Source organism: Anarhichas minor, unplaced genomic scaffold (assembly GCF_050575085.1).
Source record: "Anarhichas minor isolate MPS153535 unplaced genomic scaffold, ASM5057508v1 ptg000086l, whole genome shotgun sequence".
Taxonomy (NCBI): domain Eukaryota; kingdom Metazoa; phylum Chordata; class Actinopteri; order Perciformes; family Anarhichadidae; genus Anarhichas; species Anarhichas minor.
In genome coordinates this window covers 242,501-255,557 of record NW_027466532.1, presented here as the reverse complement: position 1 = coordinate 255,557, position 13,057 = coordinate 242,501, and the positions used below count along the sequence as shown (strand labels likewise).

Sequence of the window (13,057 nt, the reverse complement as noted above, 5' to 3'; positions counted from 1 at the left end):
AGGTCGCGGCCGAAATGAGTTTCCTCTGTAGGGTGGCCGGGCTCAGCCTTAGAGATAGGGTAAGGAGCTCGGACATCAGGAGGGAACTTGGAGTTGAGCCGCTACTCCTAGTCGAAAGGAGTCAGCTGAGGTGGTTCGGGCATCTAATTAGGAGGCCTCCTGGGCGCCTCCCACTGGAGGTTTTCCAGGCATGTCCAAATGGGAGGAGACCTCGGGGAAGACCCAGAACACGCTGGAGGGATTATATCCCCCAGTATGAGCTGGAAAATGTTGCGGGGGAGAGGGAAGTCTGGGACAGCCTGGGTCAGCCTGCTTGGCCTGCTGCCACTGCGAACTGACCCCGGATAAGCGGAGGAAAATGGATGGATGGATGGTTAAAAAAGTAACTCGGTGGACATGAACATAATCTCAACACTGGTTTGATTTAATATATTGTGATGCAATACGTAATTCTTACACTATGGTATACAATGATGAACGTGTGAAATAAAGAAGTAAAATAAATACATAAATTTATAAATTTTTGTGATTAGCAGTTTTCTGCCAGAATTCCTCCCTACCTTATTTGCTGCAAACGTCTTGCTTTTTGCTGCAGTCATGTTTTTCTATTCTTCCTATCGGTCAATTATAAAAAAAGTGTTCCTCTTGACTGACCACGAACTGCAATCCCTTTCTGTCTTCACTTCCTGTCATCTTCCCACTGTTGACTTTGTACTGGCATGATAATTATAAGTAAACCACTGCCCTCAATAAGACTCAATGACTGATTGTATCCATAACTCACTTATGCAATTTAAAAAAACAAGAACAAATTATGTTTTGAATGAATCAGTCATTTTGACTGCCCTACAGATGCGTCTGCTGCAGCAGTGACTAAACTCAGATTAATGAGTAAATTAACGGACAGCAAAGTCTATAAATACACTACAGGTGCTGGTCATATAATTAGAATATCATCAAAAAGTTGATTTATTTCACTAATTCCATTCAAAAAGTGAAACTTGTCTATTATATTCATTCATTACACACAGACTGATATATTTCAAATGTTTATTTCTTTTAATTTTGATGATTATAACTGACAACTAAGGAAAATCCCAAATTCAGTATCTCAGAAAATTTGAATATTACTTAAGACCAATACAAAGAAAGGATTTTTAGAAATCTTGGCCAACTGAAAAGTATGAGCATGTACAGCACTCAATACTTAGTTGGGGCTCCTTTTGCCTGAATTACTGCAGCAATGCGGCGTGGCATGGAGTCGATCAGTCTGTGGCACTGCTCAGGTGTTATGAGAGCCCAGGTTGCTCTGATAGTGGCCTTCAGCTCTTCTGCATTGTTGGGTCTGGCATTTCGCATCATCCTCTTCACAATACCCCATAGATTTTCTATGGGGTTAAGGTCAGGAGAGTTTGCTGGCCAATTAAGAACAGGGATACCATGGTCCTTAAACCAGGTACTGGTTGCTTTGGCACTGTGTGCAGGTGCCAAGTCCTGTTGGAAAATGAAATCTGCATCTCCATAAAGTTGGTCAGCAGCAGGAAGCATGAAGTGCTCTAAAACGTCCTGGTATACGGCTGCGTTGACCTTGGACCTCAGAAAACACAGTGGACCAACACCAGCAGATGACATGGCACCCCAAACCATCACTGACTGTGGAAACTTTACACTGGACCTCAAGCAACGTGGATTGTGTGTCTCTCCTCTCTTCCTCCAGACTCTGGGACCCTGATTTCCAAAGGAAATGCAAAATTTACATTCATCAGAGAACATAACTTTGGACCACTCAGCAGCAGTCCAGTCCTTTTTGTCTTTAGCCCAGGCGAGACGCTTCTGACGCTGTCTCTTGTTCAAGAGTGGCTTGACACAAGGAATGCGACAGCTGAAACCCATGTCTTGCATACGTCTGTGCGTAGTGGTTCTTGAAGCACTGACTCCAGCTGCAGTCCACTCTTTCTGAATCTCCCCCACAATTATGAATCGGTTTTGTTTCACAATCCTCTCCAGGGTGCGGTTATCCCTATTGCTTGTACACTTTTTTCTACCACATCTTTTCCTTCCCTTCGCCTCTCTATTAATGTGCTTGGACACAGAGCTCTGTGAACAGCCAGCCTCTTTTGCAATGACCTTTTGTGTCTTGCCCTCCTTGTGCAAGGTGTCAATGGTCGTCTTTTGGACAACTGTCAAGTCAGCTGTCTTCCCCATGATTGTGTAGCCTACAGAACTAGACTGAGAGAACATTTAAAGGCCTTTGCAGGTGTTTTGAGTTAATTAGCTGATTAGAGTGTGGCACCAGGTGTCTTCAATATTGAACCTTTTCACAATATTCTAATTTTCTGAGATACTGAATTTGGGATTTTCCTTAGTTGTCAGTTATAATCATCAAAATTAAAAGAAATAAACATTTGAAATATATCAGTCTGTGTGTAATGAATGAATATAATAGACAAGTTTCACTTTTTGAATGGAATTAGTGAAATAAATCAACTTTTTGATGATATTCTAATTATATGACCAGCACCTGTATATGAAAATACCATCTAGAACAACACGTACACAGGACTAGCCAGTACATTTTCATTATTTTGTGCAAAATTGGATCAATCAAATTGAAAACAGACTTGCTGTAGCTGTGGTTAGTTGAAGCTCATTTTGATAATCAATATATTTACAGATATCACTCAGTATGTTTACTTTTAGTGGTCAACAAGTCAAGAGGACAACCCACCAACATACAAATCTCTGCAAGAACATTCATGGCCCAAATAAATTGGCTTGTCTAATTTATCAGACAAAATGTGTTGCTTGGATTTCTCCTTCATTATTCTTATTTAATTACACTCTACACTTTTACACAACACTTACATCTCACTTGTTTATAGTCTTATCTGTTCGTTGTTTATAGTCCTGTTATCTGTTCGTTTGTGCACTTTATTTTATATCTTTCTGTAAATTTTAATGTTTCTACTTTGCACTGTGTTGATTGTTAAAAGTTATGCACCTCCCATCATGTCAAATTCCTTGTATGTTCAACATACCATGGCAATAAACGGTTCTGATTCTGATTCTTGTATGTCTTTCAAACGACATTAGTGTGACAAGCCGAGGCGCAAGATGTGACTGAGAGGAATGAGGACACATGTCTAAGCGAAATGAGATGCAGCCAGGACCAGTCCAATGTTAATCATCATACACCGTTTGAACATGTATTCAAACATTCCGCATTTCACAGGGTTTGTGTCAAAGTGGTACAAGGTTTGATTAATAAGGAAGCCACTTGTTTAGATACGTCTTCTATATTTTCTTGTCTGGAAAACTGTTCAGTGTTTTGTGCCCAAAATTTGTTTTCACAGGAGTCATATTACATGAAAAGAAAACTAGGACTGGGACTTCACAAAACCCATCCATTAATTTTATTAATAGTTCTACTTGTCTGTTTTCTGAGAAAAGCAAAATTGATGTAAGAAAAACTGACACCCAATAAGGTTATTTACAAAATATTAGCAATGTGTTTCTATGACATTTGTGGAGAGAACAGGTTACAGGTACATGCAATTTTGCGTGAGACACAGCTGCATTTGACTAACATAACATACAATCAACATAACATACACCAACCTATATAATAGATACTAACTTGCAACATTTACATGAAATTCCACTGGAGTAAAAATATAAAATGTAGGCCTACTCTATAATTCACAGTAATAGTGGCCTGTCAATCATGACTTACGTGTTTTAGAATGTGGATGGTGCGACAGCAGAGATAAAATAGGGCGTTTTTAGCAGGAAGAATATATTTGGGAAAGAAATACACTCACCTTTTAAAAGGGTACACAGATTTTTTTTATGTCATGTTTGGCTACTTGCACTGAACAGAAAAGAAAAAATGTTAGCATTAGAGACTGGCATTTCAAATGACAATTAACTAAAGTGACATTCAGTCTCTTACCTACTTCTGTTACAAAATTAAAAATAATCACAAAACAGCATTATGTTTCGTCTTCAATGTATTATTACTGAAACATTTCCAAACATGCCATTACTGGTGTATTAGGACTGGTTATGACTCAATGGAAACTCAGTGTCAAATTCTTTCTTTTTTTTAAAGCCACAATTTGTATATTTTGAAAATTTACACTTATGGCGCCCCCTTTGACATTGGTGTTGACTCTATTCCAGTATACCGAGGAATTGTGTCAAAATTGGACAATTACACATTAAGTGATTTACAACGAATGTTAATGTTCAGTGGCGGAAGTTGTGTCCTTTATGCAGCTATTCAAAAGTAAGGGCGTAAAGCGGGGTGATGGATGGCAGGTGTGTGTCTATCTAGGACACAGGAAATTACATCCGGTCATTGACATGTGCCTATTTATTATACGTAACCACAATCATTCTCTTACCATAGCATACTAGCTGCTGTGCTCAGATATTATGAAAACCAGGAATTTGAAGGGCATTGTCACTAAGCATAATCTAGGATTTTTTAGGATCGTCCAATACTGACACTCTTGTCTGGTGATAAGGTTGGTTTACTCATATTTTTTGTGAAAAGTTACTCTTGAACACAGAACGGAGATTACAGCCTAAAGCCATTGGCCGCCAATATGCATGGAAGTTCTGCACCCAGCAGTAGTAGTCCGTTTCCTAATCCACTAAGTATGAAACAGAAATATGAACATAAAAAACAAGCCACTGTCAATCCAATTAAACAATTTTGACATATGCTTTGAATATAATAATATAATTCTGCAACATATAATACATTATTAATTAGCTTGTGATAAGGGCTGACATGGAGACATACCACACAAAAACTACTGCCGACTGAAGCTCAACGGCACATAACTGCAGACTCTTGGCTGTGTATGTCAGGACCTTTTGACGTTGTGTCATGTGGATTTCAGGCTCCTCTGGGGGGGCTTCCCAGAACTAGAAAGGTGTGCCCAATAAAGTCACTGAGTGTTATTTATGACTGCACAACATTTGTTATCATTAATATTGTCAACACTGGTTTGTCACAGGCACACACCGAATTTAAAAGCTAATTTAATGGATAGCAGTTAGCATTTATTACTACACTGTAAAAGGGATATTCTGCCATTAGAAACATCATTTTTCTAGATATGCACACTGAATTGTGTAGGATTACCATGCATGACTTTACTATGTTGGTGCGCACAGTGCTAGTATATTCTGTTTCAGAACCTTAATAACAGAATCCCCAATTCGATTTGTGAATAAGATAATCCTTTATTAGTCCCACAGCGACAAATGTCTTTGGAGAAGCCACACCTCCTGACGGAGACTGATGTAACAGCCCCTGCCCTCACCAGGGAGATACCTGGTTGTTTCTCCAACACGTCCAACAGGCCGTCAAGTGACTGGATGAGGAAGTCAGTGCAACTCTTGCTCATAACGCCTTTTGAGCATGTGGACTGACCTACATCGTGATCTACCAAGAGGCATGACATGTCCATAGAAAAAAAAGGATTTAATGGATTTGATCTCAAATGAGATGACTCCACACACACTAGCTGTGACTTTCACCGACTGTTGAGTTGTTATTTCAAATTATAAAAAAAGTTAAGTGTTGTATCAGGAGAGAACATGAGTGAGACAGAGAGTGAGCAGAAGTACAGGCTGACAATAAAACTGGCACTGATTTGCAAATCCAAACAAATCTAACGCACCAGTGAATGATTCAATGTTTCACTGGATAGGATTCAACACATTAAAACGATCCACAAATGTTTAACTATTGGCAGTGATCGGACATTTGAAATTTCACATTAGGCCAGAATCACAGCTGCTGGTACCAAGCCAGATTGCAAAACAAAGAATTTGTTAAAACAAAGCCAAGACACAAGGATGTCGAGAGTGAATAAATGTGAGCCAATCAAAAAACAATCTAAAACGGTTCATCTTTACTGACAAGAGAACTCTGGCAGTCTTGAGAAAGTAGGATAATAAGCGGAAAGAAATAGAAAAACAAATTGTAACCGGAAGGCCTTTACAAACCCTGGGTATTTTTCTTTTGTTGGTGCAATTCATTTCCACGTCAATTTTATTATTCCGAACCATTGTTTTTGTCATGAAAACACAGAATGCAAATATTATGCAGCAAGAAAAGAAATATACTTTTTTTCAAAACAAGGTTGATTTTTCTGAGCTTTGGCGCTGTAAATAAAGGCATCAACTATTCAAACTGTGCGGAAGTATTCTGAATTTTGGTGTTGTTAATCCTGGTGTGTAAAAGCCTTAAGTCCTACGGTCTGTGCCTTTCTATAACATACAAACCACTCTTATCATTGGGTTGATCCAATCAATCTATAATGTACCTAAAAAAACTTGGAATAAAATAACCAGTTTGACAATAGGGTACAACTCCCACTGGGAGTAACTTCTCAGCGTTTTTCCTGTAATGAAAAGAACTGGACTTTGAACAGGTTGTGAAGATCACCTATCATTTGACTTAACAAAAGTGTTTCAATGAGCAAATATACCAGAAACAAGAAATTAGTTAAATTCAATGCACGCATTAATCAGCATTCTCCTCCGTGAAGAAAATTAAATCACCTTGCATGCTATGCTTCAGGGTGCCATGTCGATATCCTATGACCTTAGCTCTCAAGGAATCAATGCGGTGTGTAGAAGTCCTTCAGTTCCTTTCAGGCACACACTTCAGGTACCTTAAATGACACAACCACATCTCACCCTATTTCCTGTGGGGGAGGCACAGCAGTTCTTTCTAAGATACAGAGTCTTTGGTAGCTCCTTGAGGGCTCCCTCCACTTGTGACCAAATTACGGAGCAGTTTACGCCGACCAGCCTGGTAGTCCTCCTCGTCAACATTGACCAACAGTTTTATAGCTTCGTGGCCCACAGCCTGTTTTAAGGAATCTGTGATAAAGACCCCTTTAAGGGCCTCTAGCAATGATCCATTGATGTAGTCCCTCCAGAAGGCATCCAAGTAGGTAAGCTCAGAGAACTTGATGTCACAGATGATGGAGCCCAAGTCTCGGGATTTGAGGATAGTGTTTGCCTGATTGAAGCGCTCAAATTGTCTCTCCACTGCCTCTTGCTTATTGGAGAAGACGTTGCCCTGAAGTGCAGACTCGTGCTGGCAGTATTCAGCACGAACCCGGAGCCGGATATCTAGAGGAGAGCACAAAGTAAGAAAGAAAAAGATCAGCTGAGACCCCTACTTTGATTATTTGAGTAGGACAAGAACAAATCAGCAAACAAATAATACCAACATTTTATGTCTGAAATTATTCCAATCATAGTTGAGCCATAGCTGGCAACCAGCATGCCCTTGGACAATTGCTTGGTGTATGTACAAGCCTAAAGACTCAAGTGTGCGGTATGCTCGAAATGAGCTAGTTTGTACCAATTGTCGTTTGATAATGTCTCAAGGACAAACTGTTCAGAACGGTCACACTATCACACAACACCACACGCTTTCAGACACTGAAAACGTACGGCACCCTATGGTACCACCGGCACAAATTCTGACTTTATTATGCAGTTCCCATTGCTCAGGACAGGTTGCAGGCCCAAAGGATGTACCAGCAGCTGCCGGTCCTGTTCTCTCTCTCTCTCTCTCTCTCTCTCTCTCTCTCTCTCTCTCTCTCTCTCTCTCTCTCTCTCTCTCTCTCTCTCTCTCTCTCTCTCTCTCTCTCTCTCTCTCTCTCTCTCTCTCTCTCTCTCTCTCTCTCTCTGACATCAAATCTCTCTGACATCAAATGGCAAGCTAGAGAACTCCACCATTCCAAAGCCGGCTAAATCTTCCTCTCACAACAAACTGGAGAAGAAATTAGAACGCAAGAGGAGATATGTGTTCTTCTTTACTCGTGTGATGTGTTGGGGTCACTGTGGGAAGTAATAGTTTCATCTTCTGTGGCAAGTCACTAAGTTGTCTGACCTGACAAAAACGGATGAGTGGTCCAGCATACTGACTGTATCACTGAAGAAAAAAAACTCCTCACCACTTAGAGGGCTCAGAACGGCTGTTTTCTGTCCTGGCCCCACAGTGGTGGAATGAACTCCCCACTGACGTCAGGACAGCAGATTCGCTGCCCATTTTTCGGCGCAGCATGAAAACTCACCTCTTCAAGAAGTACTACCCTGAGCCTTCCACTTAGCACTTATTGTATCCGAATTAGTTTGTTTCTGCACTGTACTTCTGCTCTGGTTTATGCTCTTAGATGCTTGTTTAAAGGAGATGCACTTATGACTTCTGATGACTAGTAGTTCTCTTGAATACTAGTTTGTTGAGTACACTTATTGTAAGTCGCTTTGGATAAATGCGTCTGCTAAATGACTGTAATGTAATGTAAATTAAAATGATAATCTACTCTGGCTAAGGTAGCTTAACAATAGTAAAATAATAGCTGTGATTTAACGGCAAGCTTCCAATCTATACACACCTCTAAATTAGCAACCCGCTAAAATGAAGGGACATTACTTCATGGCCCTTGGGAGCAGCTGCACTTGGGACTGGAAGTACACTGGCTGTGGTCATTACAGTGACCACCTTTTGCCAGTGCACTTCTGTCTGGTAGTGTGATGAGAGGGCATGTGAACCCTTGTTGCTGTAGTTTATCTCCTTGGAGCAGAGGCTGCATTTAGCATACCCTGCCTTATCAATTTTTTTAAAACACTGACAGCGGGAAGCTGTACTGCTCTCCCTTCACGTCTGTTTAGACCTCCACCTTTATCCAGGTCCAGCTCCACTTACATCTCAGCCCTGTGTGAAGCTGCGCTACACAAACAGCATCCTCTTCCTTAAGCTCTTTGACCACATCATCTTATCAGTATCCGGGTTCACGTTACGTTTTTTCCTCCTAAATCGCAATAATGACGAACGTTAACAGTCTACAAAGTTTCGCATGCAGTGGATATTAGCCTTAACCAGCAAGTCTGAACTGTAACGGTACATAACGTAACTTAAACTTTAACGACAACACAATCCACTAACGTTAGTTGTAGGTGTAGACATCTTAACGCTGATTGGCCAAGACCCGACACGTCACATCAAAGATGTTTTATTGCGAAGATCACAACATAACCTTTTCTCCTTGTCTCACTCCAATCTGAGAAACGCTGGCTGGCCAGTTGACTTATAATTGTATAATAATTTTGTTAGCTTTGGATATTATTTACTTGATCATTATTATTGGTGTAAAGAGCAGCTTTCTGTGATTACTTTGTGCATGTGTATTGCGCAGTGCCGCGCCGTGCATTTTATACCTGGGCCTTCACTGCTGTCCTGCAGCTGAAACACAGCTACGGTTATTATTTGTTTCGTGTCAAAATAAAGCCAACACCTATAGATAGAGTGCGTCGCCTCTCTGCTCTGACTGCAGCTGGGACTGCTGCGCCTGTGTGTGCTTTGGGGCGGTGGAGGTCCTCATGGCAGCACCCGCTGCTCGTTCACGTGCAGAACGGTACGTGCTTTAACGAGTCAAAACACCACAAAAGTCTCCAACAACACCAGAACAAGTTGCTAGATTTGTCAATAGTAGCTTTTGACAAAAAAAGTCGCCAGTAAGAAGTCCTTCTCGATTCATGGACGCCAGTGAAGACAGTCGAACCTCCCCAGTTGTATTTCTTGAATAGGTTTTAATGCGTTTGAGGGCTGAAAATGTCCGCTCAACAAAGGCAGCAGATTTTGGGATTGTCACCGCCCAACATGTCACGCTAGCTCACTGACCAATCACATATGGCTAGGCCAGCTAGCAGGCTCTGGCGCGTCAAAGAACGCCCAACATGTCAAACTAAAGATCTGATTGGTTGAAGACTATGACAATCAACAATATCGTCCCCATTCACTTAAAGTGCAAAGGGATTCACTTGTGAGTCTGCAGGCCTCTGCCTCTCTTCTTACCTGGAGACACAGAGGTGAGATCTGATTGGATAAAAGCTCTACTTAAAACAAGCTGCACTGGAAGCAGAGCAACTGAGGAAGACAGTAGCTGTGCAATGAGAAAATAAGATAATCGGAAAAATATTTTTATAAATTATAATACATGTAGTGTATTTAAGAAAGATTATTAAATTATAAAATAGATATAACTTTGTGATTCTGTTTCGGCCAGCAGAGAAAGCTTTGCAGGCCCTGACGGCCCACCACTGGTATTGTGATAATAGCTGGATATGTGGCTTGTGCTCGAATTCAAACCTTCACTGTTCACTCTGAATGTGGAATAGTATGTTGCATTTTGAGTGAACACCAATTTTGAGACTCAATTTATAGTTTGGTTATTGGTCCCTGTTCTCAGGGTGGTGCACGTTATTATTAATAATTGTTATTGACATTAATAATTCTATTGTTAATAATTTAGTTTTTCATATTTGGTGATAACCAAACACACTCCTGATAGATCCCAACACCAGGTTTCTTATTAAAATTATGTTAAAAAAATAAATTCAGCTTACTGAAAAAAACAACTGTAACCTGATGTGTTCCTGGATTGGTCTAAGCCAATGTCATTATTCTCTTTGAGGCCAGACAAAAATTATGACCCCTCTCCATGTTGCATTTGTTTTTACCACATGTTTGCTTCTCTCTGCAGTCAGCTGAGGAATGACTTCTCCGTTTGCGGTTTTGTACAAGAGGAGTTGGCTTTGTTTGAGCAGGTCCAACATGGGGTCCTGATGAGGAACAGCAAATGACTGGCTGCGGACCTAGAAAGTGACATTCGTTTTAATGTTAATCAAGCTTCTGTATCACAGTGTGCAGTTACTTAAGATACATTCAATTAGTATTTATCAATATTCTTAGTCTTATCTTGCTGAAATGAAGGGTAAAAAAAAGAAAAAGAACTTGAACACACACAAATACACAAACACACACCTGTTCTTCTGTGAGGCACAGTGTCCTTGTTCTGCACTGCTCCTCTTGGTGAAATGTAGCGCACTGATGTTTCTTCCAGGTACTTGTCGACAGGATCTGGGCAAACTGGAAACAACAGTTGATTTCTGATGTTATCATTAATTAGTGCTAATCATCCGATTCAAACCAGTGGAATACATCATACAGAAATGTCAGTTTTTGTGCACTGCCATAGATACATGAGCGTTAGCCTCCATCAAGTACACACCAACATGTTTATCAATTATTAGTTATATAAATGTTATTCATATCATTACTATTTTTTTGCATTAAAAAAATATTTACTTGAAAGTAAATCTGTGAAACTTATATGTACAAAAAGTTCATTCTTTCTCATAAAAAGTTACATTTCTTTGCAATAAAAAAAATGTACCACACCAAGTCTAACTTGTGTTTTGGCCGCAACAGCCTACTTCCTACTAAGTCTTCTGCTCCAACAACTTTCCAGGTGTACCAATTCAAAGTACCTTCATATCTGTGTTCCCTAGCTATAAAGTGTAAACAAAGATTCTGAAGAAAAGGCCAAGACAACAAAAACACTCCACAGCAGTGGGTGGCAGTAGTGTGTCACTTAACTTTTTACTCAACACTATAAAACATAAAAAGAACAAGAAATAAGGTGACCACAGCCACCATTCACAGAGGCGATGAACCATTATAAGTAAGAACAGAAGAGTAAGATCGGCAGAAGTCATCAGGTAACAACAGGTGGAGGAGGACAAGAATTATCTTCAATATGTCAATATCTTTGTCAATAACATTGGGAGGCTAACTGCCACAAGGTAAACTAAATAATGAGTTAGTGTAATTTGGTGGAGGCATAGGTGACACTAAGTTGGACCTATTCAGAATAATTAATGACAGACCCTCTGTATAACGCTACAAAAAACATTTTTTTTAAAAAGACAGAAAAGACAGAAATAACATTTGTTCACTATAAACACTTGAAATGATGAAGGCACTTGCAAATCACAAGGTAGTAAAAAATGTAAACCATACTTTGGTGTTTAATTTGTACCAATTTGTTTGTACCTGTACTAATTCATTTGTATCTAGATCTCTTGAACTGCATTGTTTAGAAAGGGTCCAGGCCTTTTCAAATCCCTGTGCCATCATTCCTCCTGTCCTCCCACAGCTGGACAGGTAGCTGGTAAACAGAAGGGGTTCTGGTGGGTCTCAGCCCCATGGTCTATGAGAATTCAACTTATTTCATGCTAATTATGCTCAACCAATATTTACAATGAGTGTTCGTTATTGGCTTGACCATAACAATGTGCGGATAGGATAACAAGCTCCACATGGCTGTGTAAAAAAGGTCAGCTGTGGACAAAGAGGGGACAGCATCCACAGGGGTTTGAACACCCCTATCGCTTTTTGACCTCATCTTGAATTAATGTTTTACTACATGTTAACATATATGACATGACATGAGTGTTAGAATATGGTTTGAGTAAAAATAATGACCTACCATTCAAGAGCTAGGCCCTGAAAGTTGACCCATATTGGACGATCAACCCTCCAAAAGAGAAAGCTATCCTTCCACATAAAAAAATATATCAATATAGTTTTCTTATTATCACCGATGGAACAGGCTCCAGGGACATTTTTAGGTTCAGTATCTTGCCTAAGGACACTTTGACATGCAGACTGGAGGAGCCTGGGTTCACACCGCAGATCTTCTGATTAGAGGACAAACCGCTACCAACTCTGAGCTGCATATAAAATCAAGCGCTGCCTAAACTGACAGCCAGCCACCAAGTTGATCAAGATGTTTTGGCTTTACTTTTTTGGGAGCCGCCATGGCGCTGCATGCCCATACTACAGTGGCAGCCAGTGAGAAACTTTCCTGAATGTTATGGCAGTAGTCCAGAGTATAAGAGTAATATACAGTGTATAACTCGTTTTGTCCGTCTGCTCACTACAGAGAGCTGGCGCATCCGCCTGGGGGAGTCAGCTCTGCGAATCAGGGGCTGCTTTCTATTTACTCATGTTGGCACAAGGTGGTGATTACTGTATGCATTTTAATCTGGGATGATTTCACATCAAAGACATGCACTAATTGCTATTATTTAAAAGTGCACACTCAAAATGTCCACATTTTTAGTCAATGGGGTCAAAAGTTATCCCCAACATTTTTTTGAAATTGCCTCCACT

At 40.2% G+C, this 13,057-nt stretch overlaps 1 protein-coding gene across 1 annotated transcript in view; it reads right to left on the bottom strand.

The window, feature by feature from the left end:
• Nucleotides 1-3,398: 3,398 nt before the first annotated feature.
• The window catches only part of dedd (death effector domain containing), a 26,420-nt gene continuing 16,761 nt past the window's right edge, over nt 3,399-13,057 (bottom strand). Inside the window, exons 3-5 of the mRNA XM_076081683.1 lie at nt 10,865-10,969; nt 10,561-10,695; nt 3,399-7,161 (exon numbers count right to left, since the gene is read on the bottom strand). Coding sequence (XP_075937798.1) covers nt 6,755-7,161; nt 10,561-10,695; nt 10,865-10,969 — 647 coding nt within the window. The 3' untranslated portion in view covers nt 3,399-6,754. The remainder of the gene's footprint in view (nt 7,162-10,560; nt 10,696-10,864; nt 10,970-13,057) is intronic.